This window comes from Zalophus californianus, chromosome X (genome assembly GCF_009762305.2).
Source record: "Zalophus californianus isolate mZalCal1 chromosome X, mZalCal1.pri.v2, whole genome shotgun sequence".
Lineage (NCBI taxonomy): Eukaryota > Metazoa > Chordata > Mammalia > Carnivora > Otariidae > Zalophus > Zalophus californianus.
The window spans coordinates 93147002-93160687 of NC_045612.1; the positions used below are offsets into that span (position 1 = coordinate 93147002).

The window sequence follows — 13686 nt, forward strand, 5'->3', positions numbered from 1 at the left end:
TGGGTCTGTGCCTGCCAAAAACCCAGCACTAACGTGACCTCAGGGTGAGACTGGCCCCCAGTTATCCCAACAGCCACCTTTCCCCCTCGGTACGGCTCACATTGGCCCATCAGAGCCTCTGCCAGCATCTTCTATGGATCAGCAGCAGGGAGCCCGGATCCTGGGGCCTGAGTCTGGTCTGAAACACAGCCCGTGCTTTAGGGAGGCAAGCCTGAGTGAGCCCAGGGGATGCCCGATGGAGCAGGACTGGAGACCCATGGTGGTTCTCAGCCTCTGCCGGCTCTTTAGTGAGAATGATGCCTGACCCCGGGCTAAAACTGGGCAGGATACGGAGAGCTTAGAGGACTCCAAGCCAGACACAGGAATGACTGGATAATCTATAGGGAAGTCCCAGGCTCGAAGTAATAGCAATTATTCAACTCAAAAAGGAGAAAGCCACACCTCAAACATGTAAGAAAGGCTTTGCGTCAAAAATGCTGACAAGCTGGGGCGCCTGGCGGGCTCAGTCAGCAGAGCATCCAACTCTTGATCTCAGGGTCGGTCGTGAGTTTGAGCCCCACATTGGGCGTAGAGAGGACTTTAAAAAATAGCCTGTCAGCTTAGCTTTTTTTGTTTGTTTATTTAATCTCCGAGGACAAACCAAGCAGAAGGGGGACCTAAAACCCAGAAATGGATGTTGCAGACACCGGGGCGAGTTACAGGACAGGCTCGTGGGTGCCGCTGTGGCTCCTGGGCCTGCCATTTCTAAGACCGGTCTACGTCCCACATCCCTACCCCTTGCAGACAGAATCATCTGCCCAAACGGCAGAGCAGCTCCCCTCAAGCAGGCCTCATTGCACCAGGCTTCCCTTACTGTCCCAAACCCTGTTCAAGGGCCACCCTATGGGACTTGGTCCTCTAGCCATCCCCAAAGGGAGGATGGAAGCTGGGTCAGCAGGGTCCGTGTGACCCGAGGCCTGACAGCTCAGTCACTCGGCTCCAAGATCCTGCTGTCATGGCCAGTGGGCTCCCCTGTTTCCATTTCACAGCACCTGATGGGGTTCTTGAACTTGGAATCTGGTCAAGGCAGTGAACGCCATCCAGTTTACCCGGCAGTTAACTTGGACCCATAGGGAAGTAAATATACAATATGTCATGTAGTGTGATTTTTGTTTAACTCCGAATCCCTCCTTACTGGGGATTGGAAAAATCTCCTGGCCAGGGGTGGCTAGAGGCAGAGTCTCAATCCTGGGCCTGGTCTTCGCCATCCTCCCCTTGGGTTCCACACTGGTCTTCACCTGAACGTCGTCCTCTGCTGGTAGTAACGTCTAGCAGTATGCTGGCGGCCGGGCCCCACGGCGCCCCTTCACATTACCCAAGTCCACTTTCGAGGGCTTGCTGTCCTCCTGGCGCCCGGCTCTCCCCGCACCCTTGCCCAGGCATGCATCGCTCTGCACTGCTGAGCGGGACACGCTGCACGGCCTTATCAGGACAGCCCCAGCGGTCACTCTGACGAGTGGCACCGGCCACCAGAGCGCCACTCGCCCCAGGCTGGGCACTTTCCCTGCTCCCCTGACTCCTGGCTGAGCTGACCGCATTCCTGTCTCCCAGGGCCCCCCACCCCCGAGGGTAGCAACAGGGATCGCCCAGGTCCTGCTCCTCTCGTTGGTCTGGTGGACCACACTGGCCCCGTCTAGACTCAAGTCTGGTCCCGCTCCCACGCGGACTTGGTGCTCAGATGTGCAGCTCCAGATGCCCATGGGGTCCGCACCCCCTAGGCTTTGCCCTCGGGCTGCCCTGCCTTCAGCCCCCTCTCTCCCCCCAGGCTGGACCAAGGCCGGCGCCCTGCCTGCCGGATGCCTGGCTCCAGGAGGCTCTGTCCTTAGGATACCTTTCTCCTCGCCCTTTCCCACCCCACCTTGTCTGAGTCCCACCCCAGTATCCCATGGACAGCTTGACTCAGCCAGCTTGTATGGAGCACTTACCCTATTCCAAGTGTTTTGTCAGGAGCTTAGAATACAAATAAGAAGCTGGTGAGGATGAAATTCATCCCTCGACGTACATCAACATCTCCCTAACGGGAGAAATGCCATGTGGCATTCTCAACCCCACTCACGTCTGCCACTGCTGACCTGGGGACCATAGGGAGACCACCCAACACTGGTGTTCGGCTCACTGAGTTTGGATCTGTTATTTCATGCTATCTTAGCTTATTTTAGACAGGTCAGGCCAAATCGAACCCATGTCTAATACTATATGTTAAGACGCTGTGGTCCAACTTTAAACTTAGAGGGCCACAGTAAAGAAGATTAAACTAGACGCAAACTAGTAACCTAGCTTCTTTTAAAATGAGAACAGGATGTGTTCCTACCGTGCTGTGTATTTTGCAAGCACGAGTACTCTTTCCTGACTCCTTGGAACCCTGAGACAGAGGTATCAGTATTGGCTTTCATAGATGAAGAACCAAGGCGTAACAAAACTGTGACTCAAGCAAGGTTTTACAACCACCCAAAAGTGAGGTTAGAACTTGGACAGCGTTGGTCTGGGCTTTGGTTTTCGTACAGTCAGCCCCAGCCTCCTGGAAGAGGTGACCCTGGGAATCCTCAAGCTTGTCCACCTTGTATGTAGTCGTAAGATTTAAATCTTTTTTTTTTTTTAATGTTTAGAAAAATCGATAAGGCAGTCAAACCCGAGGAAGAACTATAGAGCTTCTTTCTTATGGAAATACAGCCCTGACTCTGAAAATAATCTGTGATAGCTCCAGGGTATCACTGAACCTTACTGTGATGGTTTTAGTTTTCAGATTTTAATTTTATTCTGGTTTATCCATTTGCTGCTTTAAAAAGTTCACAGTAGCAAAATATTTGTGGATTTGCTCTTGCCCAGAGAGGGAACGGTCGTCCACAAGGGGTAGCCGGGGTAGCTGCAGTCTTGTTGGGGGATCTACGCTTGGAAACAAGAGCCAGGGTCTGAGCCCGGGGTTGTTTTGTGAAAGCTGATCTCTGGGGTCACTGTGCTCTTCTTTGAACCCTTAACATTTTTGTATAAAACGACTCAGACACTTGCCCTTATGTACTTTATAAGTTTGCAAAACAGATCTGTCTTCAAGATATCTGCATCGTGGATACTTGGTCAAATCTGTTTTCGTTCCTTACAGGGGGTTAACCAGGGATGAACTGTCGGCCATATAGGAGCCATAAAATCAATTTGTCTCCACAGAAGAGAACTAAAGACTTAAAATGTTAAAATGGTGCTTTGGCTGTTTGAATCCATCTTTTCAGCGATCTTTCTAGATTCTCCCTCCTCTCTAGGATTCAGAGACCTTCCCTGTGAATACTGACAGATTTGTGTCTCATCTTCAGTCAGAAAGGAAGAGGGTTTAGAGACCTCTTGAAGTCCCCCATTAACAGCTTGAGGGAAGGGAATCCTTGTGAAGCCATTCTGGTTGCTGTCCTCAAGTGACCCTGGGCCTCAGGCAAGCTGAGACTGCTCCGAAGCCCCCGCTGGAGACCCATAAGTAGAGCAGAGTTTGGGGACACAGCCCTTCAGGAACCACTGAGGAAATGTGTGGTGACTCTGCTGAAGATCTGAGGGCTACCAGACAAGAAAATCTCAGTCCCGATGTGAGGGGTCTTTTCATTTTTGAAAATTTAACAGAAAAAAAAAATGGAACATAGGCTAGAAATCGAAAATCAAAGCCCCGAAAAGGCTCCCGTAGCTACTGTGATCGGCATGTGGGTTGGCTCTGACCCTCCCGGCAGGCAGGATGCCGGGGGGGGGGGGGTCGTCCTGGATCTCCTAGAAGTACACCAGTTCTTCCCTTGGAATTAACTGCTACGGGAATAGAACCGGGTTCTTGGACACAAGAGGTACCGGGCAGGGGGACGAGCACAGCCTTCAGTGACCGCTGTGTGCAGTAAGCATGGGATGACCTTCACATCCAGATGGATGAAGGCGAAGGGCCCGCGTGCTGTGCAGAGAAGGGGAGCGTGCTTTCGGGTGTTGCAGTACGATAGCAGGTTAGAACTTAAGATAATTCGAAGAATTGGGTGGCTGGCAGGCTGGGGCCACTGAGCAGAGAGAAGACCACTTCACGCCTGGGGTGTTCTCCTCAACTTCGCCCATGGGTTCCATTCAGCATCGCGGCTGTGCAGACCTCCATCCAGCCCTTGGGTAGTCAGGGACGGAAGCAAGGGGAGGAACTGTGTGCTTGAAAATCCAACCCGCCTAGCTGCCCAGAGGCTGGCTGTGGGTGGATGAGGCTACCTTCTGTCTCCACGGACCCTGTAGCCTCCTGACCAATGAACACAGGAAGGATGGGGGTGGGGCGGGGGGGGAGGCCCAAGATAATACTGACAAAAAGGATTTCTAAAGGAAAATTCCCCGTTAAGCTCAAGCGAGCTATAGATGCACTTTTCCATGGTGTTTTTTGCCTGCTAAAGTCTTCAATCACAGAAGGGTTGGCAAAGAAATTGCCAATTATCTCTGTCAAAAATGAACATAGGCAGGCTTGAAGAGCTTTCTCAGAGGGGAGTATGACGTTCACAACTGAAGCACTGTGATCTGACAGGTGACACGACATGCCAGGCTCCCGTAGCCCCCAAGGAGCGCCTGGATCACGGAGATTGAGAAACCTAATCCCAGCGCACGTGAACCTTGCACTAAACCTTTATCATCCTGATGGTCTCTCCCGAGCCTGTATATTCAGAGGCCCAGGAGGCTCCCTTTAGCCACCAAGCCCAGTGCCCAACAGTCGAACATTTTCTGCCAATCATTCGTGCCACTTTTACACTTTCATTTCAGCATAAAGACCGTTTATGTGAGGTGCTGTGTAGGCCACGAGGGAGGCAACCGAACAAGACCCAGCCCCTGCCCTCAAGCTCACCGTCAAGTGTCCGGGTGCTTGCGTGTGTGGCGGGTACCCCAGGGGGAACCGGGAGGGGCTCCTGACCTGGCTCTGAACTCAAAAAGGACTAAGACAAAAGAACACCAGTGCCAAGTGCCGAAGGCTCACTCAGCCAAGCCAAAAGGGAGAATGGGGACAGAGGGTCCAGGCAGAGGGAGTAGTAAGGAAAAAAGCTGGGAAACCAGAGAGAGCATGGCCCTTTCTGGAACTGGAAGTAGTTCAGCAAGGCCAGTCCACAGAGGGGAAGGGGATGAGGTAAGCACAGACCAGTGCAGGAGGGAGGGAGCCAGCATTTATGCTAAGGAGCGGACATTCTATCCCCAGGCTAAGAGGGAACCCTGGAAGGGTTTGGAGCAGAGCAGCAATACGGTGGGATTTGCCTCGCCGAAAGATCAGATTGATCATTCTAGCGGTGGGCTTTAGTACAGAGGCAGAGTGACCCATCTAATTGCTACCACGGTAAACCAGGCAAAAGAGGGAGGAATAGGGCAAAGCGAACAATGCAGATGACAGAATAGACACTGTACATGCTCATATAAAGGACAGCAAGGCGTCCTTCACCCACCCCACCCCACCCCCCCACCCCCTGCAGACAAATCAGTGACACACCAGTCCCTCGTGAAGTGTGTGCCTGCAGATGCTGGGGTTTTGTCCTATGGCGGGGAGGCCACAAGCCCTGGGAGACTCACATCCTCATGCGGGGAGCTGATGAGTAAGTCCGTACCAGAATCCAGTCCTGGGGCATGGTGCACCAGCTTGGCACCGCGTCCCTGCAGACTGGGAGCTCGCGCTGTCCCGGGTGGTCATGCCTGGGAGGGGAACTGAACCGGCCTCCGAGCCCCCTCCTGTGGGCCTGCCAACTACCTGGGGCCTCAGAGCGCCTGTAATGGCTCCGGCCTCCAGCCCTGGACCAGGTCTCCGGGCCACCCCCCACCCCCCTGCAGCCTTTCGGCAGGGGGACTCAGAAGGCCTGGCAGTGCCCAGGGCCAGGGCATGCTAGCCCCGTGAGCAATTTGAACATGAAGCTATGGTGAAGCGGGCTGTAGATGAGGGCAGAGCCAGCTGCTGGCCCGGGTCCACCCGAAGCGCATTTCCTCGACACTCCCGAGGCGGGCTAGCGTTCACAGGCAGGCTTAAATGAACATTAGCCAGCGCAGTCGGTGTTGACCTTTCTGAAGAAAAGGCAATCCGACTGATTCAGGAGACTCATAAATGTCCGGTCTGTCCCCTTTTACTCGCTGGTGGCCGCCCTCCATCCTCGGGAAGGAAAGGAGTCCGAGGGATTACTGAGGCAGCTGGTAAGTGTACGCCTGCCTCGCCAGAAGTGAGTCATGGGTCCTTTCGGGCAGACTCGGTGACAGTCGCACCCGCTCGCTCTGGGTCTCAGTCTCCCGTGTGTTCCATCCGCAGGCGCTCAAGGTCCTGAGAACCGCCGAGTTCGCGCCGTTCGTTGTTTTCATCGCCGCGCCCACCATCACTCCGGGTCTGAACGAGGTAAGGCTCTGCGCGTCCGCCGCCCAGCGCAAGGACCCCCCACCCTTGTACCCTCCGGACCAAAGCGCCGTCCCAGGCAGCCGCCGGATGGAGGGCCAGAGGCCGGCCGGGCCCACTCCCTCCTGACGGCACCAGGGAGGAAAGGTGCCACCCCCCAGGCCCGGCTCTAGGCCAAAGAGCGCTTTGCCGGGAGAGAGCTCTAAGGAAGCCAGGACCTTGGCCCGAGGGCCCTGAGGCAGCCTCTGGAGTGGGACCCACGCAGGTCCCCGGAGACGGCCCCACCCAGAGACGAGCTCTGTCCCCTCTCAGGCCAGCTCAGCTCGGCGGCGCAGAGATGGGTACTCGCCAGAGTTGGCGTCACCCTCTAGCACCCACTGACTCCGAGGGCCTGTCGTGGCTGGGCGGACGCTGAGGGAGTTTCGGTGTGTCTGGTAAGAGCGTGGGTGCCCACCTGCCATAGGCTCACTCTTGAGGCTCCTGCGCAGGGTTATCCGTTGCTTCGGCTGGGCCGACCCGCCAGCAGAGGGCTCTCGGCTCTGTTCGGTGATCACCCCTCTAAACCCCCCAAGCTAGTGACAGTACAGTCAGGGCTTGGAAATGGCGCTTTGTGTACCTGTAAGGAAGAGTCAGTCTTTACACGTGCAGGTTACTCATCTTTTCAGTGCTTTCATTTGCATGAGCTCTACTTTCCCGTGTTCGTTAATACACCAGCATGCCCGAAGCCCTGCACTGTGCTTAGCGCTTTTCCTTTGGGTGCCGTGTATTTTTCTTGAGTTATCACTGCTTTTTTTGTTTTTGTTTTTTTGCCTATTTTCCCCACCCTTTTACTAACTTTCCACAGCTGCCAAAATGGTGCAGAAAACTGCCCGTAAGTACCAGCTAGGAGGTGATGAAATACGGCCTCGTTTTCTTCCCTAGATTTAGAAGGTAGACCCTCTCTCCCCATAAATCCTGGCTTTGGCTGTTAGAATAGAGGCATTTTGTTTTCACTGAGTTGAACCCTGCTGGTGCGTGAGGCAAGCCCCCAGACGGGCTGTTGCCGAGGAGGAAACCCACGAATACAATTTTGTCTTATACGGGCCTTAATAGGAAAGCGCTCTTTTTCCATAAAGAGAATTCCAATAAAAACTGATGCCATCAGCTGTAAATTTTCTTGAATGTTTTCATCAGCCCAGCTCCTGGAGCAAATCATAAACTCTGCTGGTGCTTTCTGAAGCCCGGGCCTGGGTTTCCGTGGAATCCTCTAGCCCAGAGGGTGACGCGCTGGGAACTGTATCTTCTCACATGGGCAAGAAGCGCGCCCGGCCTCAGACGAAGGAGTGTTTCCCAAAACGGGGCTTTTATGTTGTTTGCGGTAAAGTAAAGCGACAGTGAAAATACTATGCTTTTTAGGCGCCAGCGGAGAGTGTGTTGATAGGACCTTAGAAGGTGGTGATTAACTGAGGTCTTATCTACGCCGTAGCCGTTAACAGCCAACATCCAAGCATACGATGCCCTGCTGTGACACCCCAGTAGAAGGCGACCAAACATGGAGGACACTCGTTTCAGAGTGTCCTGACAGAGCAGATGGAGCCCCCGGCTTCCCTGCTGTCCATGCACCCCCGCCGCGGTGCCACCATGGGATCGAGTGACCTCACTTTCGATCCCTCTCCAGAGAGTTGCCCCCACAGACCGGGGCTCTTCAGGGAGGGTTTCTCACAAATAATGGATGGGCCTCAGAGAAGAGGAGGGGTCCTAAGCCAGCTGGGGGCACCATGGCTCCCAAGTTCCTGCAGGCACCACATCCTTTCATTTTTCTGGAGGGGCGTCTGTGTCATCACGGGCCTCCATTTCCTAGTAGCATAGCTTTCTGTCTTGATGGATTTAACGCTCCTCAAACCCTGTCATGGCCAGTGTTAGCCAAGTGCTTGTTCTTTTAAGGAACATGTAGTAAGCGCTTACTGTGTACACGGTGCAATGCCAAGTGCTGGGCACAGCAATGCCAGGGCACACGGGACAAGCAGGTAGGAGCCGTATCTCTCCGTATGTGTCTCAGCCCGACATGTGACCCGCCTGGTGCTGGGGGAGAGGGGGGATGTTGACTTAGGAGTTCTCTGGCTTCAAATTTGAATTCGTCCCTTGAAACTTCAGCATAACAGTATCCGCCCCATGAAGACCCAGAGGCCGACTTTCTGGTGGCCCTTAAGGGATCCCAGTCTTGAAAGAACTGCCATCCTGAGGCTAAAAGTGAAACTCATGGGACAAACGAAGGACCCCGCAGGGCCACCTCCTGTGCGCTCAGCCTGGGGAGGGCTCTCCAAATCCACAGCAAGCCGTAGGGGCGGAGGAAAGGCCTTCCCTGCAGCCGAGCGTCCGAGAGCTCTGTAGCTGCTTTTCCCGCAGAGGTTCAGGTCCTCCTACCCAGCGCCCCGTGTCTGGCAGTCTCCAGTGTAGACGGCTGCGAGGGGGTTCCTCAGATGCTCCTTGCCATGGTCGCTGAGAAATGGCCTCATTTCATCCATTATTTGTAACACCCAAAAAGCTTTTGCCTCTGGCAACCGCTGCTGTTGAGTGCCGGCCATTAGATGTAACTGAATTCCTGGAACACGTTGGACCTCGAAGTAGAAAAGGGGAAAATACAACCGAAGTTGTTGGCCAGAGGCAGCGGCTTCTTGGTGCAAACGCAGTGGGGCTCCGGGACCCAGTGCTGGCGCGTGCAGAGGGCCGAGGGAGGTGCGGGGCGCCGGGCTTGGGTGGGGGGGGTGGCGTCGTGTGTGCCCAAGACAGTCTGGTCTCTCTGGTCCGGGGAGTGGGGGGGGGGGGGTCGGGGGGCCTGGAGCTCCTATTGCAGGGGGAGCCAGCGGGCTGCAGGCCATTCCTCTATAACCCTGCCATCCCGGGGCCCGCTGTCGCCTCGGTCATGAAGCGGACTCGGCCTCGTACCCTGATGCAGCACATCAAGGTCTGGCCTTGACCGTGTCTGCCCCTGGGAAGAGCAGAACTGTGGAAAGAGAATCCGGCTGACTTCTGTCCCCTCTTTGCTCCTCCCTTCCCTCCCCACCCCGCCCTCCGTCCCCTCGCCCTTTAGGATGAGTCTCTCCAGCGCCTGCAGAAGGAGTCCGATATCCTACAGAGAACATACGCACACTACTTCGATCTCACAATTATCAACAATGAAATTGATGAGACAATCAGACATCTGGAGGAAGCCGTTGAGCTCGTGTGCACAGCCCCGCAGTGGGTCCCGGTCTCCTGGGTCTATTAGGCCTCTCCCCAGCTACCTGACGCCTACCCGGGAGCCACCTCATCCGTGGAAAAGCCTCTTTGTTATCGGCCTTGTGTCAGCAGGTCATGGTCCCTAGAGACTACCTAGTTGTAGTGTGACCTCCATTTATAATTATTGTCATGTCCGAATAGATAGGAGGAGAAAAACAATTACACACTAATTTAAAGAGACAGTATCTTTTTTAATCAGTTCTCCTAAACTTTAATAAAATGTATCTTTAAATGTATGTATCATTCAATCCTTTGGAATGTTATATTTTTGGAAATCATAGCTTTTTATTTCCAAGGCCCCTAAAAACTGCACAAAATAGATGCTGCTTTCTATAATCTATTTTAATAATAAACAATGATTCTGTTACCTTGACTGGGGGTGGAACACTACATTCTTTTTAGAGTCTGATTTTATGGATTGGAATAACTTTCTTTCCTTTATTTATTTGAAATAATCAGTCTAGTGATTACAAAACAGTCATAAATTTTTAAAGGCCTTTTTTCTTTTTTTTTCTTAGACTAGTATTTTTTTTTTAAGTCCTTTATGTAACATCCAGATAATGTGATACTGTCTCTTTGAAGCACCCTGTAAACCTTTTAGAGATTTGAAGTTGGGTCTTGACTCTTAATGCATGTGGACAGTCGCGAGCGTTTATGCCGTCGGTGTGTCTGTGTTGGACAAAACAATCTGTAATCTACAGCAAAGTACATTCCGTTCACGGGGCACACCCAGGGGAATAAGAATAAAATGCTATTATGACTAAGTTGTAAACCTATGCACATCCCTTGCATTTCGGGCAACTTTATAAAAAAAACTGATTTTTATTAATAATCATATAGTGAAATGTGTTTGTAATTTTGTCTCAATTTAATTTGTTGTAAGGTGGGAGGGGGAGTTGCTGGTTTCACCATTTCAGATCTGTGTTGTCTGAGAGTATTAACGTTTTAATTAAGCAAAGAAATGAGGATTTTTAATATGTATGTAATTGTTTTAAAGCACCCATTTTAAGAGAATATACTGTGCAATGAAGAAACCAGTTTAGGCATTTGCTATAAACTGAATTATTCCAAAAGAATAATCTATAACAGCCCTGTAAATTCCTTTAAAATGATAACTAACAGGACAGTTTGACCAATTTTTTTTTTAAATATACTTCCTTTTATGTGTTCAATAATTAAATGCCTTTGGGTCCTTCATTTCATTATAGATTTGTTCAGGTTTACAAGCCGATGATCTTTTAGATAATCTTTTAGAAGCTCATTGAACCACAGAAGGCCCAGGAGTGACCCTCAGTTGGCAGGACAACACAACACTCCGCCAGAGCACAGCTTGGACCGCGTCTGGCTCCCAGAGCGCAGTGCGCCCGAGGGCCACCCTGTGCTGGAGGCCATCTGTGGTTGCTCCTTCCTCTTGCTATCTCCCTTGGCACAGGAGAACCATCTGTCCTTGTTGCTTTAGAGACATTAACCATCTCATCGCCCTTCCACGAGGTCCCATTCTTCCACTCCAGGAGATGCAGGCGGGGATTTTCTGACTCTTGGCCGGAGGTCAGTGGAAGATTCTTCATGAGAGTGGCAGGGTGTGAAGTGGTTCCGGTAACCTGGGATCCTTGAGGCAATACCATCCGGGTCGCTTCTTGTCGGTTAGATGGCCTTGTCGCTTTGTGCCTTGGCAGGATGTGCAGGGTGGCTTCTGAGCTGCACAGGTTCTCTTGAAGGACCACACACAGAAGGCAGTTGTAGACTCCTTTTCGGGTGTCCCCCTCCCCTCCCACTGACTCTTCTTAAACGGTGATTTTCTCTCTTTCTCTCTCTTTCTCTTTCTCTCTCTCTCTCTCTCTCTCTCTGATGTCGTCCTTTGTCAGTGACCGGATGAGTTTGCAACTTCCCAGGTATTGCGGGAACGGCTTCTGTAGAGGCCCCCCAGCAGGGGGACCAAACCGCCAAGCGAGACACACCCTGGATGGAGAAGGGAAACCCCCAGAGTTGTTTGGAGCTGTGTTAGGATTGGTTTCAATCTAACCAACGCCAAGGCCAGGCAGTCATTCCCCTGATGGTACTGACCACAATCCAGGCTCTTCTCGGTGTGGAAGCGCCCGCTCTACCTCTCTTCCAATGAAGCACAAAGAAAATTGTAGCTAACACGTGGGGAACACCAACTCCTTCCCTCTGCTAGAAACGCCCACAGCCCCTCTCAGGCCCTTGGAGGCCACATCTCCAGAGATGCTGAGGATGCCCATCTTAAGCCACGATGACAGGTGGATCAAGCAGAAGAAGAGCAAAACAATGCCAGTTTCAATGTCTGTGGTCCCAGGACTGAGAAGCACTTAGCACTCGATCGGAGGCACACAGGCAGGCACCGCGCTCGCCCCGTGTGGGTGGCAAAAGCCCGGCACCCAGAACTCAGCCTGGCCGAACCTCTCAAGGCACTCATCAGCTCCATTCCACTCACACAGGCCCCTCTGGAAAGTAATGTCTTTACGACCCGACAGCAAATACTTAAATTCAGAATAATTCCCAAGCAAAACTGCTGCTGCTACATCACAGTCATCCACTAAGCAAGCAAATTACTAAAAAGCGTCTTCACTGCTTCCATTCCACCAGCAAAATCACTTTCCCCCCGCATTTTAAAGACCAGAGCAAATGATTACAATTATCAAATCTTATCACTGGTCAGTTGAGCCATATGCCGGAGGGTTCCCACCCCCCACAGCAAAAAAGGGGCTGTTTTTAATATGCGGAATCATTCGTTACGAGGAAGGGTCTTGATTTTTTTAATAAGGTAGTAGTTCCTTTGCACGCACAGCCTATTCAGTTTTAACACTAAAAAGGAAAATGTCACTCATTTCAATTCATCTGGAAGTTGTCTCAGTGTCAAGGTAATATGGTAGCTTTTTAAAAGAATTAAATGTATCTCCTGTCAGATGAGATGGTTTAAAATATTGGCTCAGAGAAGAAAAGAAATGGGTGACCTACTTCTTGCTACTTGCATTCAGAGCCCATCCTATTGGTGGCGGGTTACCTAAAGAGAATGAAGAGCCTGCGCTGCACGAAGGACCCAGCAGGTGCTCCTCTTCCCCACGTCCAGCCGCAGCTCCCAACGCAGGGCGGCCCGTTGGGTGTGGCCTCATTCTCCGCCCCGCCCCCCCCCCCCCCCCCCCCCCGCCCCCGGCAATCTTAGGAAAGACTCTGATCTCATTACTGCAGAGGAGAGTGCTTATTGCTTTTCAAATCGTTCCGGGTTACCTGTTCATCAAGGCTTCGAGTTCATTCCTTGAAAAAGTCTAGTCAGTGGAGCCACCCTCGAGGAAATGGGACAGCGGAGATGCCCAGAGGGGACGCAGTCCCTTGGGGACAGGCAGCCCAAAAGCAAACTCTTGTCTCCCACCAATGTGATGTCCTTTTCTTCGTTTCAGGTCAATCTCTTGGGGCAAAGAGAACGTGCTGCTAACGCTAGCGGGAAGATTTTCTCATTAATAAATTCTTAATTATACTGTCTCCCACACAGCCCCCCTTGGAAAGGGAAGGCACCTGGCAATGGGCATTCCAAAACAAGCCGCTTCCGGTTCCCATCCCTCTTCCTCCTTGCTTCCTATCATCAAACGCAAGTGTGTGTGTTGGGGGGCGGGCGAGGAGTCTGTTTTTCCAGAACTGAACACAGCTTCCTAATTCCATCCTCTTCACAAGGGCTTCACATACTGAGGCTGATTACGGCCTGTCATAGACTAAGGGTCCCTGAGCGCCTTTCTCTTGTTCTGCGCCTCTAATTAATTCTCTTTGAAAGGCACTCTGCTTCTTGACGCAGCTTGCAGAAGGGCTACAAGCTTTCATCGTGAATCATTTCCGTTGGTAGAACTCTTCCTTTTCTTACCCCTTTGGAAGTAAGGTTTTCCTCTCCATTTGAGGTCTCCGGTTCAGGGACTGTGCCCATCAGGCCTACTCCATTGGCTTGGCCCCCGCTCACTTACTGTTTGCCTTAAACTTGGAGCTCTCGGAGGTCTCGGGTCTTCGGGCTTCATGAGTGAAGTCTCGCTGCGGCCCATACCAAGGAA

The 13686-nt window shown here is 52.2% G+C and overlaps 1 protein-coding gene across 12 annotated transcripts in view; it reads left to right on the forward strand.

Moving 5' to 3' along the window:
- The window catches only part of CASK (calcium/calmodulin dependent serine protein kinase), a 357703-nt gene extending 344905 nt beyond the window's left edge, over positions 1-12798 (forward strand). For 9 of the 12 annotated variants that reach the window (XM_027608005.2, XM_027608004.2, XM_027607999.2 and 6 more), the window contains 2 exons: positions 6296-6379; positions 9447-9623. In XM_027608005.2, the coding sequence (XP_027463806.1) occupies positions 6296-6379; positions 9447-9623 (261 nt within the window). Of the gene's footprint in view, positions 1-6295; positions 6380-9446 lie in introns of all 12 variants that reach the window. The other 3 variants (XM_027607997.2, XM_027607996.2, XM_027608002.2) reach the window with 1 other exon arrangement.
- Positions 12799-13686: the final 888 nt, after the last annotated feature.